This window comes from Gigantopelta aegis, chromosome 7, assembly GCF_016097555.1.
Source record: "Gigantopelta aegis isolate Gae_Host chromosome 7, Gae_host_genome, whole genome shotgun sequence".
In the NCBI taxonomy this organism is placed as follows: domain Eukaryota; kingdom Metazoa; phylum Mollusca; class Gastropoda; order Neomphalida; family Peltospiridae; genus Gigantopelta; species Gigantopelta aegis.
This window is the reverse complement of record NC_054705.1, coordinates 26,945,380-26,962,168: the sequence shown is the minus strand read 5'-3', so window position 1 is coordinate 26,962,168 and position 16,789 is coordinate 26,945,380. Positions and strand designations below refer to the sequence as shown.

General features: G+C 38.3%; 1 protein-coding gene across 1 annotated transcript in view; it reads right to left on the bottom strand.

Moving 5' to 3' along the window:
* Positions 1-2,187: 2,187 nt before the first annotated feature.
* Positions 2,188-16,789, bottom strand: part of LOC121378002 (protein dachsous-like) — a 53,214-nt gene continuing 38,612 nt past the window's right edge. Inside the window, exon 15 of the mRNA XM_041506099.1 lies at positions 2,188-2,844. Within this exon, the coding sequence (XP_041362033.1) occupies positions 2,789-2,844 (56 nt within the window). The 3' untranslated portion in view covers positions 2,188-2,788. The remainder of the gene's footprint in view (positions 2,845-16,789) is intronic.

The following is a 16,789-nucleotide window of genomic DNA, read 5'->3' as shown; positions in this document are numbered from 1 at the left end:
TTTTAATATGAAAACTGGCAACTCCAAAAAACAAAAGAAAAGTCCGTGGGACTTTCATTACTGGTACTCCTAGTCCACAGGACTTTCAATCCTAGTATTCCTTGTCCGCTGGAATTTTATTTCCGATATTTTGCTTATTATATATATACATGTACATGACTCCTGAAAATCCCTGAAATAAAACTTTGAAAACTGTACTTCTAGTAGTTAGTACTAGTAACTAGTGCTATAATGTCCAGTTACTACAATATAAAAATAACAGGAATAATAAGCATGAAAACTGTTCTTAGTTCTAGCAGTTAGTACTAGTAACTAGTGCTATAATGTCCAGTTACTACAATATAAAAATAATAGGAATAATAAGCAGAACAAATTGCCTTTTATAGATGAACAATTAATAAAGATGAACAATTAAAATTAGCAACAAAACACTTCAAATTAATTATCACTGACTGCTTTATGGCACTTTTGATCATCATAAGCATACGAGACGATTTGGGAAAGGATCTCTGTATTATTATACCTGGCCGTTAGGAATACCATAAGCGTACGAGATACGTTCTGGCAAAATGAGCTGGCCTGAAAACTTCACCATGTATTTCCATCATTCTGCTCACAATATTAGTTGTAATTCATGTAAAAATACAGACTGATTTGTTTGGAATTCTATATAGCTTTTTGGTAGTAATGCGAATATAAATATACGTTGTGTTTCAGATTCGGACATTTTCATTTCATTCGGGCAATAAAAATCAGCCTGCCCCCACCCAACCCAACCCGTTCTTTCAAAAAGGGAGTTTGAGTACCTATTGTGTCCAAAACTGTCAGGTGTAAAAGTGTCATGAGTAGTTAGTCTGTTTAAAAGTATCTCTGTAAATTGTGTGTGCATATTACTGACATTATAATTGTTCATGGGTTATAATACTGTTTTGTTTTAGTCGGTGTAGTGACTTATTGAGCTGTTAAAACCCACTCTTAGTCATTGATATTTCTATTAATTGATAAAACTTAATGAAAACAATTTTATCAATAATATGGTTGGTTCGGACTAAGATATCATAGAGCCCAATATGCACGGGGTTGGGGGGGGGGGGGGGGGGGGGGGGGTCGATATTACACCAAATTAATTTTTGAAAATGAGCAAAATTGACAAAGCAGGCACATGTTCAGTGCGTTAGGCTGGTGAGGCTGGTGGAGGTCTAGACCGTGGCAAGTAGAAATTTGCTTTGAAGAGGGGTATTGAAACCACGCCACCCCACTCCACACCCTATGTACACGTGTCTGCAACATTATTGACAAACAGGCACAAACTTAAAATATAAAATAACGAGATAATTTATATAACTCAAATATCACATTTTTATAGTCCTTTTCGTTTTATTTACTTTATAATTTAATTTGTATGTGTACGACCGGACTTAAGTTTTGATTGCGGTTTGTACATCTCAGAAGTGTACAGATGAAGAATCCAAGTGATGTCACCCTGGCACCTTTTTTTTCTTATTACGTATGCAATGGTTACTAATCTATTGGATATGCCTCATTGCTAACGACATTCTAAATTGTACACTATTCTACTGTACTTTAAAAAAAGCATTGACTATAAGCAAAAGCACACAAGTAAAACCACCTTTCGTGTTATCATTTTGTGGGTTCCTACAAATGATACGCTGCATGTAGGAGTTTTAGCAACATATGTTGTTATTGTCGTCTTTCAGTGTGGACAGAACGAACATCGGTTTGTTTAACAAGAAACTAACATTTATATAAATTATGGTCAGTGGCCAGTCGACAACGATTTGATTTGGTTTTGTCTAACGACACCACTAGAGCACATTGATTTATTAATTGCCGACTATTGGATGTCAAACATTTTGGTAATTTTGACGTATAGTGTTAGAGAGGAAACCCGCTACATTTATTTTTCCATTAGTAACAATGGATCTTTTATATTCACCATCTCATAGGCTAGCACATATCACGACCTTTGCTTTTGACAGTCATGGTGCACTAGCTTGAACAAGAAATAGCCGAATGGGCCCACTGATTAGGATCGATCCTGTACTGACCGCACATCAGGCGAGTGCTTTACTACTGGTCTACGTTCCGCCCCAGAGAGAGAGAGAGAGAGAGAGAGAGAGAGAGAGAGAGAGAGAGAGAGAGAGAGAGAGAGAGAGAGAAATACAATTCGTTTCAGAAATTTGATTTAATTTCAATACCGAAATTTATTTAGCGATTTATGCACAGTGTTTGGTATAGATGAACAGTCACACTCTATATTATCCAGAAACTATACTCAGAGGCTAGTACACACACTAAATCATTTCTCTTTCTTCAATGAAAACACCGTGTTGCGCCACATGTTGAAGCGTGTCCTAGCCTTGTTTCTAACTAAAGCTTCTTGGCTCCTGATGCAAACTGTTGGCAAAACTTTTGTACTGACCTTTAGTGTCAAAACATTTGAAGACATAATTAGTCAAACTCCTAACCCTACCCTCGTGATTGTATTCTCCCCCATATGTTAGTAATACACAAACAGCTTAGCTTTAAACAAGTTGCTAACACAATCATATCTCTAAGAAAACACAAGTGGGTCTGTCATTAGATGTCTTTTTGTGACGTCAGTCTATATGCAACGTCAGAAAAAAAAGTTTATTAACGCCAGTCTAAATTAGTATGACGTCTGATTATGTTTCTGTGACGTCAGTCTACATTTGACGTATGAATAAGGTTCTGTGAAGTCATTCTACACGTGACGTATCAGCAAGCAAGTTTCTGTGACTTCAATCTACATGTAGCTCAGTCCATATTTAGGAGCTGTTGTAGTCGGTGCCGGCGTTTCAACTGAAAGTGAAAATACATTCTGTACGAGTTTCATTTGACATCTACATGTGAGAGATAGCCAATGACTTTCATTGGAATATTTACATAATATATCGACAGGACGAGAGAGGGGGGTGGGATAGTGATATTCAAAGGGTCAAAGTTCGAGGTGCACCCAAACTTTTGATAGAGTCCTGTGAAATATGAGTGTGTTGGTTGTAAAAACAATTAGTTTCATCTGGGCAAAAAAATAAAAAAAAAAAAAATGTACCACTGTGTTAAGTAGCCTTGTGCTTGAAACATGTATGGGGTACCTGTACAAAAAAGTAACAAAATGTTGTGCTGAGCTAGGGTAGTCATAGACGCTTCCCGTTATCTCTGAAATGAGCAGTTTGACACCCATTTTTTTCAGATTCACTTTAAGGGTAAGCGGCGGTAGTATTTATATCCGTGGTGTTTATGTCGATTGATACGCTGCATGTAGGAGGTTTAGCCACATATATTGCTATTGTCGTCTGCAGAATTTGATTTGGTAATATAAACCCTGACATACTAATGGTGTAACGACTGATTACAACGCATGGTACTGTACTCTGGAATACTGAGTGATGATGTAAAGATTGATTACTACGCATGGTACTGTACTCTGGAGTACTGAGTGATGATTCAAAAAATTCATTACGATGCATCGTACTGTACTCTGGAATACTGAGTGATGATGTAAAGAGTGATTACGATGCATGGTACTGTACTCTGGAATACTGAGTGATGATGTAAATATTGATTACAACGCATGGTACTGTACTCTGGAATACTGAGTGATGATGTAAATATTGATTACGGTGCATGGTACTGTACCCTGGAGTACTGAGTGATGATGTAAATATTGATTACGATGCATAGTACTGTACTCTGGAGTACTGAGTGATGATTTAAAGATTGATTACGATGCATGGCACTGTACTCTGGAGTACTGGGTGATGATGTCAAGATTTATTACGATGCATGGTACTGTACTCTGGAGTACTGAGTGATGATGTAAAGATTGATTACGATGCATGGTACTGTACTTTGGAGTACTGATCGATTACAATACATGGTACTGTAATTTTGAATATTGAGTGCTGATGTAAAGATCGATTACGATGCATGGTACTGTACTCTGGAGTACTGAGTGATGGTACTGTACTCTGGAGTACTGGGTAATGATGTAAAGATTGATTACGATGCATGGCACTGTACTCTTGAGTACTGGGTGATGATGTAAAGATCGATTACGATGCATGGTACTGTACTCTGGAGTACTGAGTGATGGTAGTGTACTCTGGAGTACTGGGTGATGATGTAAAGATTGATTACGATGCATGGCACTGTACTCTGGAGTACTGAGTGATGATGTAAAGATTGATTACGATGCATGGTACTGTACTCTGGAGTACTGGGTGATGATGTAAAGATCTGTACTCTGGAATACTGAGTGATGATGTAAAGATCGACTACGATGCATGGTACTGTACTCTGGAGTACTGAGTGATGATGTAAAGATCTATTACTACGCATGGTACTGTACTATGAGTACTGAGTGATGATGTAAAGATTGATTACGATGCATGGCACTGTACTCTGGAGTACTGAGTGATGATGTAAAGATTGATTACGATGCATGGTACTGTACTCTGGAGTACTGGGTGATGATGTAAAGATTGATTACGATGCATGGCACTGTACTCTGGAGTACTGGGTGATGTTGTAAAGATTGATTACGATGCATGGCACTGTACTCTTGAGTACTGGGTGATGATGTCAAGATTTATTACGATGCATGGTACTGTACTCTGGAGTACTGAGTGATGATGTAAAGATTGATTACGATGCATGGCACTGTACTTTGGAGTACTGATCGATTACAATACATGGTACTGTAATTTTGAATATTGAGTGCTGATGTAAAGATCGATTACGATGCATGGTACTGTACTCTGGAGTACTGAGTGATGGTACTGTACTCTGGAGTACTGGGTAATGATGTAAAGATTGATTACGATGCATGGCACTGTACTCTTGAGTACTGGGTGATGATGTAAAGATTGATTACGATGCATGGTACTGTACTCTGGAGTACTGAGTGATGGTAGTGTACTCTGGAGTACTGGGTGATGATGTAAAGATTGATTACGATGCATGGCACTGTACTCTGGAGTACTGAGTGATGATGTAAAGATTGATTACGATGCATGGTACTGTACTCTGGAGTACTGGGTGATGATGTAAAGATCTGTACTCTGGAATACTGAGTGATGATGTAAAGATCGACTACGATGCATGGTACTGTACTCTGGAGTACTGAGTGATGATGTAAAGATCTATTACTACGCATGGTACTGTACTATGAGTACTGAGTGATGATGTAAAGATTGATTACGATGCATGGCACTGTACTCTGGAGTACTGAGTGATGATGTAAAGATTGATTACGATGCATGGTACTGTACTCTGGAGTACTGGGTGATGATGTAAAGATTGATTACGATGCATGGCACTGTACTCTGGAGTACTGGGTGATGATGTAAAGATTGATTACGATGCATGGCACTGTACTCTTGAGTACTGGGTGATGATGTCAAGATTTATTACGATGCATGGTACTGTACTCTGGAGTACTGAGTGATGATGTAAAGATTGATTACGATGCATGGTACTGTACTCTGGAGTACTGAGTGATGATGTAAAGATTGATTACGATGTATGGTACTGTACTCTGAAATACTGAGTGATGTAAAGATTGATTACGATGCATGGTACTGTACTCTTGAATATTGAGTGATGATGTAAAGATCGATTACGATGCATGGTAGTATTTATATCCGTGGTGTTTATGTTGATTGATACGCTGCATGTAGGAGTTTTAGCCACATATATTGCTATTGTCGTCTGCGGGATTTGATTTGGTAATATACACCTTGACATACTGATAGTGAAACGACTGAATACAACGCATGGTACTGTACTCTGGAATACTGAGTGATGATGTAAAGATTGATCACGACGCATGGTACTGTACTCTGGAATACTGAGTGATGATGTAAAGATTGATCACGACGCATGGTACAGTACTCTGGAGTACTGAGTGATGATCTAAAGATTGATTACGATTCATGGTACTGTACTCTGGAATACTGAGTGATGATGTAAAGATCTGTACTCTGGAATACTGAGTGATGATGTAAAGATCGATTACGATGCATGGTACTGTACTCTGGAGTACTGAGTGGTGATGTAAAGATCTATTACTACGCATGGTACTGTACTCTGAGTACTGAGTGATGATGTAAAGATTGATTACGATGCATGGTACTGTACTTTGGAGTACTGATCGATTACGATGCATGGTACTGTACTTTTGAATATTGAGTGATGATGTAAAGATCGATTACGATGCATGGTACTGTACTCTGGAGTACTGAGTGATGGTAGTGTACTCTGGAGTACGGGGTGATGATGTAAAGATTGATTACGATGCATGGCACTGTACTCTGGAGTACTGAGTGATGATTTAAAGATTGATTACGATGCATGGTACTGTACCCTGGAGTACTGGGTGATGATGTAAAGATTGATTACGATGCATGGCACTGTACTCTGGAGTACTGAGTGGTGATGTAAAGATCTATTACTACGCATGGTACTGTACTCTGAGTACTGAGTGATGATGTAAAGATTGATTACGATGCATGGTACTGTACTTTGGAGTACTGATCGATTACGATGCATGGTACTGTACTTTTGAATATTGAGTGATGATGTAAAGATCGATTACGATGCATGGTACTGTACACTGGAGTACTGAGTGATGGTAGTGTACTCTGGAGTACTGAGTGATGATCTAAAGATTGTTACGATGCATGGCACTGTACTCTGGAATACTGAGTGATGATGTAAAGATCTGTACTCTGGAATACTGAGTGATGATGTAAAGATCGATTACGATGCATGGTACTGTACTCTGGAGTACTGGGTGATGATGTAAAGATTGATTACGATGCATGGCACTGTACTCTTGAGTACTGGGTGATGATGTAAAGATTGATTACGATGCATGGCACTGTACTCTGGAGTACTCAGTGGTGATGTAAAGATCTATTACTACGCATGGTACTGTACTCTGAGTACTGTGTGATGATGTAAAGATTGATTACGATGCATGGTACTGTACTTTGGAGTACTGCTCGATTACAATACATGGTACTGTACTTTTGAATATTGAGAGCTGATGTAAAGATCGATTACGATGCATGGTACTGTACTCTGGAGTACTGAGTGATGGTACTGTACTCTGGAGTACTGGGTAATGATGTAAAGATTGATTACGATGCATGGCACTGTACTCTTGAGTACTGGGTGATGATGTAAAGATCGATTACGATGCATGGTACTGTACTCTGGAGTACTGAGTGATGGTAGTGTACTCTGGAGTACTGGGTGATGATGTAAAGATTGATTACGATGCATGGCACTGTACTCTGGAGTACTCAGTGGTGATGTAAAGATCTATTACTACGCATGGTACTGTACTCTGAGTACTGTGTGATGATGTAAAGATTGATTACGATGCATGGTACTGTACTTTGGAGTACTGATCGATTACAATACATGGTACTGTACTTTTGAATATTGAGTGCTGATGTAAAGATCGATTACGATGCATGGTACTGTACTCTGGAGTACTGAGTGATGGTAGTGTACTCTGGAGTACTGGGTGATGATGTAAAGATTGATTACGATGCATGGCACTGTACTCTGGAGTACTGAGTGATGATGTAAAGATTGATTACGATGCATGGTACTTTACTCTGGAGTACTGGGTGATGATTTAAAGATTGATTACGATGCATGGCACTGTACTCTGGAGTACTGGGTGATGATGTAAAGATTGATCACGACGCATGGTACTGTACTCTGGAGTACTGAGTGATGATCTAAAGATTGATTACGATGCATGGTACTGTACTCTGGAATACTGAGTGATGATGTAAAGATCTGTACTCTGGAATACTGAGTGATGATGTAAAGATCGACTACGATGCATGGTACTGTACTCTGGAGTACTGAGTGATGATGTAAAGATTGATTACTACGCATGGTACTGTACTCTGGAATACTGAGTGATGATGTAAAGATTGATTACGATGCATGGTACTGTACTCTGGAATACTGAGTGATGATGTAAAGATTGATTACGATGCATGGTACTGTACTCTGGGGTACTGGGTGATGATGTAAAGATTGATTACGATGCATGGCACTGTACTCTTGAGTACTGGGTGATGATGTCAAGATTTATTACGATGCATGGTACTGTACTCTGGAGTACTGAGTGATGATGTAAAGATTGATTACGATGCATGGTACTGTACTCTGGAGTACTGAGTGATGATGTAAAGATTGATTACGATGTATGGTACTGTACTCTGAAATACTGAGTGATGTAAAGATTGATTACGATGCATGGTACTGTACTCTTGAATATTGAGTGATGATGTAAAGATCGATTACGATGCATGGTAGTATTTATATCCGTGGTGTTTATGTTGATTGATACGCTGCATGTAGGAGTTTTAGCCACATATATTGCTATTGTCGTCTGCGGGATTTGATTTGGTAATATACACCCTGACATACTGATAGTGAAACGACTGAATACAACGCATGGTACTGTACTCTGGAATACTGAGTGATGATGTAAAGATTGATTACGACGCATGGTACTGTACTCTGGAATACTGGGTGATGATGTAAAGATTGATCACGAGGCATGGTACTGTACTCTGGAATACTGAGTGATGATGTAAAGATTGATTACGACGCATGGTACTGTACTCTGGAATACTGAGTGATGATGTAAAGATTGATTACGACGCATGGTACTGTACTCTGGAATACTGAGTGATGATGTAAAGATCTGTACTCTGGAATACTGAGTGATGATGTAAAGATCGATTACGATGCATGGTACTGTACTCTGGAGTACTGAGTGATGATGTAAAGATTGATTACTACGCATGGTACTGTACTCTGGAGTACTGAGTGATGATGTAAAGATTGATTACGATGCATGGTACTGTACTTTGGAGTACTGATCGATTACGATGCATGGTACTGTACTTTTGAATATTGAGTGATGATGTAAAGATCGATTACGATGCATGGTACTGTACTCTGGAGTACTGAGTGATGGTAGTGTACTCTGGAGTACTGGGTGATGATGTAAAGATTGATTACGATGCATGGTACTGTACTCTGGAGTACTGAGTGATGATTTAAAGATTGATTACGATGCATGGTACTGTACTTTGGAGTACTGATCGATTACGATGCATGGTACTGTACTTTTGAATATTGAGTGATGATGTAAAGATCGATTACGATGCATGGTACTGTACTCTGGAGTACTGAGTGATGGTAGTGTACTCTGGAGTACGGGGTGATGATGTAAAGATTGATTACGATGCATGGCACTGTACTCTGGAGTACTGAGTGATGATTTAAAGATTGATTACGATGCATGGTACTGTACTTTGGAGTACTGATCGATTACGATGCATGGTACTGTACTTTTGAATATTGAGTGATGATGTAAAGATCGATTACGATGCATGGTACTGTACACTGGAGTACTGAGTGATGGTAGTGTACTCTGGAGTACTGAGTGATGATCTAAAGATTGATTACGATGCATGGTACTGTACTCTGGAATACTGAGTGATGATGTAAAGATCTGTACTCTGGAATACTGAGTGATGATGTAAAGATCGATTACGATGCATGGTACTGTACTCTGGAGTACTGGGTGATGATGTAAAGATCTATTACGATGCATGGTACTGTACTCTGAGTACTGAGTGATGATGTAAAGATTGATTACGATGCATGGTACTGTACTTTGGAGCACTGATCGATTGCGATGCATGGTACTGTACTTTTGAATATTGAGTGATGATGTAAAGATCGATTACGATGCATGGTACTGTACACTGGAGTACTGAGTGATGGTAGTGTACTCTGGAGTACTGAGTGATGATGTAAAGATTGATTACGATGCATGGTACTGTACTCTGGAGTACTGGGTGATGATGTAAAGATTGATCACGACGCATGGTACTGTACTCTGGAGTACTGAGTGATGATGTAAAGATTGATCACGACGCATGGTACTGTACTCTGGAGTACTGAGTGATGATCTAAATATTGATTACGATGCATGGTACTGTACTCTGGAATACTGAGTGATGATATAAAGATCTGTACTCTGGAATACTGAGTGATGATGTAAAGATCGATTACGATGCATGGTACTGTACTCTGGAATACTGAGTGATGATGTAAATACTGATTACAACCCATGGTACTGTACTCTGGAATACTGAGTGATGGTGTAACGACTGAATACAACGCATGGTACTGTACTCTGGAATACTGAGTGATGATGTAAATATTAATTACGGTGCAACGTACTGTACCCTGGAGTACTGAGTGATGATGTAAAGATTGATTACGATGCATGGTACTGTACTTTGGAGTACTGATCGATTACGATGCATGGTACTGTATTTTTGAATATTGAGTGATGATGTAAAGATCGATTACGATGCATGGTACTGTACTCTGGAGTACTGAGTGATGGTACTGTACTCTGGAGTACTGGGTGATGATGTAAAGATTGATTACGATGCATGGTACTGTACTCTGGAGTACTGAGTGATGATGTAAAGATTGATTACGATGTATGGTACTGTACTCTGAAATACTGAGTGATGTAAAGATTGATTACGATGCATGGTACTGTACTCTTGAATATTGAGTGATGATGTAAAGATCGATTATGATGCATGGTAGTATTTATATCCGTGGTGTTTATGTTGATTGATACGCTGCATGTAGGAGTTTTAGCCACATATATTGCTATTGTCGTCTGCGGGATTTGATTTGGTAATATACACCCTGACATACTGATAGTGAAACGACTGAATACAACGCATGGTACTGTACTCTGGAATACTGAGTAATGATGTAAAGATTGATTACTACGCATGGTACTGTACTCTGGAATACTGAGTGATGATGTAAAGATTGATTACGAGGCATGGTACTGTACTCTGGAATACTGAGTGATGATGTCAAGATTGATTACTACGCATGGTACTGTACTCTGGAATACTGAGTGATGATGTCAAGATTGATTACTACGCATGGTACTGTACTCTGGAATACTGAGTGATGGTGTAAAGATTGATTACTACGCATGGTACTGTACTCTGGAATACTGAGTGATGGTGTAACGACTGAATACAACGCATGGTACTGTACTCTGGAATACTGAGTGATGATGTAAATATTAATTACGGTGCATGGTACTGTACTCTGGAATACTGAGTGATGATGTCAATATTAATTACGGTGCATGGTACTGTACCCTGGAGTACTGAGTGATGATGTAAATATTGATTACGATGCATGGTACTGTACTCTGGAGTACTGAGTGATGATGTAAAGATTGATTACGATGTATGGTACTGTACTCTGAAATACTGAGTCATGTAAAGATTGATTACGACGCATGGTACTGTACTCTGGAATACTGAGTGATGATGTCAAGATTGATTACTACGCATGGTACTGTACTCTGGAATACTGAGTGATGGTGTAAGGACTGAATACAACGCATGGTACAGTACTCTGGAATACTGAGTGATGATGTAAAGATTGATTACGACGCATGGTACTGTACTCTGGAATACTGAGTGATGATGTAAAGATTGATTACTACGTATGGTACTGTACTCTGAAATACTGAGTGATGATGTAAAGATTGATTACGACGCATGGTACTGTACTCTGGAATACTGAGTGATGGTGTAACGACTGAATACAACGCATGGTACTGTACTCTGGAATACTGAGTGATGATGTAAAGATTGATTACGATGCATTGTACTGTACTCTGGAATACTGAGTAATGATGTAAAGATTGATTACTACGCATGGTACTGTACTCTGGAATATTGAGTGATTATGTAAAGATTGATTACTACGCATGGTACTGTACTCTGGAATACTGAGTGATGGTGTAACGACTGACTACAACGCATGGTACTGTACTCTGGAATACTGAGTGATGATGTAAATATTAATTACGGTGCATGGTACTGTACCCTGGAGTACTGAGTGATGATGTAAATATTGATTACGATGCATGGTACTGTACTCTGGAGTACTCAGTGATGATGTAAAGATTGATTACGATGCATGATACTGTACTCTGGAGTACTGAGTGATGATGTAAAGATTGATTACGATGCATGGTACTGTACTTTGGAGTACTGATCGATTACGATGCATGGTACTGTACTTTTGAATATTGAGTGATGATGTAAAGATCGATTACGATGCATGGTACTGTACTCTGGAGTACTGAGTGATGGTACTGTACTCTGGAGTACTGGGTGATGATGTAAAGATTGATTACGATGCATGGTACTGTACTCTGGTGTACTGAGTGATGATGTAAAGATTGATTACGATGTACGGTACTGTACTCTGAAATACTGAGTGATATAAAGATTGATTACGATGCATGGTACTGTACTCTTGAATATTGAGTGATGATGTAAAGATTGATTACGATGCATGGCACTGTATTCTGGAGTACTGGGTGATGATGTAAAGATTGATTACCATGCATGGTACTGTACTCTGGAGTACTGAGTGATGATGTAAAGATTGATTACGATGCATGGTACTGTACTTTGGAGTACTGATCGATTACGATGCATGGTACTGTACTTTTGAATATAGAGTGCTGATGTAAAGATCCATTACGATGCATGGTACTGTACTCTGGAGTACCGAGTGATGATGTAAAGATTGATTACTACGCATGGTACTGTACTCTGGAGTACTGAGTGATGATGTAAAGATTGATTACGATGCATGGTACTGTACTCTGGAGTACTGAGTGATGTAAAGATTGATTACGATGCATGGTACTGTACTCTTGAATATTGAGTGATGACGATGCATGGTAGTATTTATATCCGTGGTGTTTATGTTGATTGATACGCTGCATGTAGGAGTTTTAGGCACATATATTGCTATTGTCGTCTACGGGATTTGATTTGGTAATATACACCCTGACATACTGATGGTGAAACGACTGAATACAACGCATGGTACTGTGCTCTGGAATACTGAGTAATGATGTAAAGATTGATTACTACGCATGGTACTGTACTCTAGAATACTGAGTGATGATGTAAAGATTGATTACGACGCATGGTACTGTACTCTAGAATACTGAGTGATGATGTAAAGATTGATTACGACGCATGGTACTGTACTCTAGAATACTGAGTGATGATGTAAAGATTGATTACGACGCATGGTACTGTACTCTGTAATACTGAGTGATCATGTAAAGATTGATTACGATGCATGGTACTGTACTCTGGAATACTGAGTGATGGTGTAAAGATTGATTACGATGCATGGTACTGTACTCTGGAATACTGAGTGATCATGTAAAGATTGATTACGATGCATGGTACTGTACTCTGGAATACTGAGTGATCATGTAAAGATCGATTACGACGCCTGGTACTGTACTCTGGAGTACTGAGGTACTGTACTCTGGAGTACTGAGTGATCATGTAAAGATCGATTACTACGCATGGTACTGTACTCTGGAATACTGAGTGATCATGTAAAGATCGATTACGATGCATGGTACTGTACTCTGGAATACTGAGTGATCATGTAAAGATCGATGACGACGCATGGTACTGTACTCTGGAGTACTGAGTGATGATGTAAAGATCGATTACGACGCATGGTACTGTACTCTGGAGTACTGAGTGATGATGTAAAGATCGATTACGACGCATGGTACTGTACTCTGGAATACTGAGTGATCATGTAAAGATCGATTACGACGCCTGGTACTGTACTCTGGAGTACTGAGGTACTGTACTCTGGAGTACTGAGTGATCATGTAAAGATCGATTACTACGCATGGTACTGTACTCTGGAATACTGAGTGATCATGTAAAGATCGATTACGATGCATGGTACTGTACTCTGGAATACTGAGTGATCATGTAAAGATCGATGACGACGCATGGTACTGTACTCTGGAGTACTGAGTGATGATGTAAAGATCGATTACGACGCATGGTACTGTACTCTGGAGTACTGAGTGATCATGTAAAGATCGATCACGACGCATGGTACTGTACTCTGGAGTACTGAGTGATGATGTAAAAATCGATTACGACGCATGGTACTGTACTCTGGAGTACTGAGTTATCATGTAAAGATTGATTACGATGCGTTATACTGTAGTCTGGTGTACTGACGGTGCATAATTTCCAAGTTGCATTCCTTTCCTAAACAATATACATCCAATCCTCTACACAGGGATGATGTTACTGCGAAGTAGCTTATGATGCGGCGCATTTTTGCCCTGCCATGGCAAAAGGAAGAAAAATCACTTTTTGAACTTTTCGAGAAAATAAGAAAACACATAAACTTCGTTGGCTCTCACAGCTGAACATTAATGTGTAATACTCTTTTTTACCCTAAACCTTACCCGTAATATCCATGTCATAAACCCATTTGATATTCTTCATTAATAACTCAGTTAATAATATTTTGCTGTCATTCGTTTATAGCCAACAAGACTTGTATACCTGAGATTTAGTTAAAGTGTGTGACGTGATGTTACAGGTGAGGCGACTTCAGAACTTTGACTATTTACTATTATGTCTTATAATTATAGTACTGTATCGTAGTTACCGTTAATGTTATAATATTTACCATCTTGTCAAAATCGTGTTTCTGATTTAAATGTATATTATTAAATGAATTGAATTGAATTGAATTGAATTGACTTACTAAATATCGAATTAAAATGTTTAGAACTGTTATAGGATAAATATAATTCGCTACTCGAGATTTTTAATCAACCTCGTCTAGTTTGATATTTTTCATATAGAAAACCCCACTCATGACAAATCCTCTCTTCATTTAGTTCTTTCTAAACACTACTCTTTGATGTTACATTTGAAAGGCTAGTTTAAATTTTGGACCCTAATTTGGTGTTTGCTTCCTTTTGCCATTGCGCTATGGTAAGACGCATAAGTTAAAATAATCCAAATACACTTTATATGCAACTAATGTATTTTGAAATACAAAATAACTACAACATGAACGTTTTAACAGAGACAATTGATTTATTTCAGTCAATTTGATGTGCGCTTTTCGTTTAGAATTGGCCCAATAAATCTACCGAGTTATCATTCACTGATATAATTATTTATTGAACACTTTCTATGATTCTTGAGCATAAATGGACACATTCTTTTATGATGTTCTTCTTCTTAACCCATCGAGGTTTTTCACTGGATGAGACTTCACTGTCATCAAGTAATAAATTGCCAACCTTTTTTTCACAAACAATTAACAGCATCCACCGTTGGTTTCCAGTATAAAAGAGCAGACCTCATTGTCAAACATGTTGGTAGAAGCCCTGCCATACTTAGATATAACTGACTAAAAGTCATCGAAGTCACACATTTCCTTCTATGCACGCATCCCGTTTTCTATCCAAACGTGATAACAATCTGCCATTATAAATGTATGTCCCTTTTCTCAGTATTTTATAGTCACCTTTTCTGCATCTTGCCAGTGCATACATGTATATAAAAGTAATGAAAGACACGCCACACAGGGACTGTACAATCTGTACATTTAGGCCAATAATCGCAGCGCCCAACATACAAATTGGACTCATTACATTGATTTGACATTTGAAGGGAACAGTTAAAAGTTAGTTAAAAATTGTTTTGTTTAATGACACGACTGGAGCGCATCGATTAATTAATCATCGGCTATAGGATGTCAAACATTTGGTAATTCTGACTCGTAGTCTTCAGAGGAAACCCACTACATTTTTTCTCATGCAGCAAGGGATCTTTTATATGCATTTTCCCCCAAAAGGAAAACACATACCACGGCCTATGTCCAGTTGTGGTGCCCTGGTTGGAACGAGAACAACATCAGCTGAATGGATCCACCGAGGTGGTTCGATCCTGCGACGCAAGCACCTCAAGCAAGCACTCAACTCACTGAGCTAAATCCCACCCTTTGAAGAGAACAAGCGAGGAGGTTAAAAAGGAGACTTTAAAAAATACTTGAAAAGGACTTACGTTTATGCCAGCAGAATTTTTTTCATGCCAGTATAGCAAAACAAAAAGTATCGTACAAAGAAAGAAATTTGTGACATCGATGACTTTCAGTAGCAGGGCTTCTATGAACTTAAAACTTCTACCAACAAACCCTTTTGATGTGGTGTACAAAAAAGGAAGAACTAGGTTATATTGGAAAACAACCATGCATTCTGTTAAAAAAAAATTAAGTTGCCAATTTATTACTAAATGGCAGTGAAGTCTCATCCATGGACAAACCTTGAGACATCAGTAAGGTTAAGAAGAAGGACATCATCCAAAATCTATATCCATTAATACCCTAGAATCGCAGAACATTTTAGATAAACATACCAGTGAACGATAATTCGGTAGATTTATTTAAATGCACATCAAATTGACTGAAGTACATCAATTTTATCGGTTAAAACGTTCCATGTTACAGTTCTTTTGTATTGCAAATAAATTAGTTGAATATAAAGTGTATTTTGATATTTTAACTTTTGCCTTTTTAAATAAAAAGGTATCTTGCCATGATGCAATAGCAAAAAAAAAGAACCACACCAAATTTGATTCTAAAATTTAAGCCAGCATTTCAGATGTAACACCACATAGTAGTTTAGAAAGGGCTAAATTATCAGATAAACAATGCATTGTAATGTTTAGCTATAAGAGCCAACAACGTTAATGTCTTTTGCATGAAAAAGTTA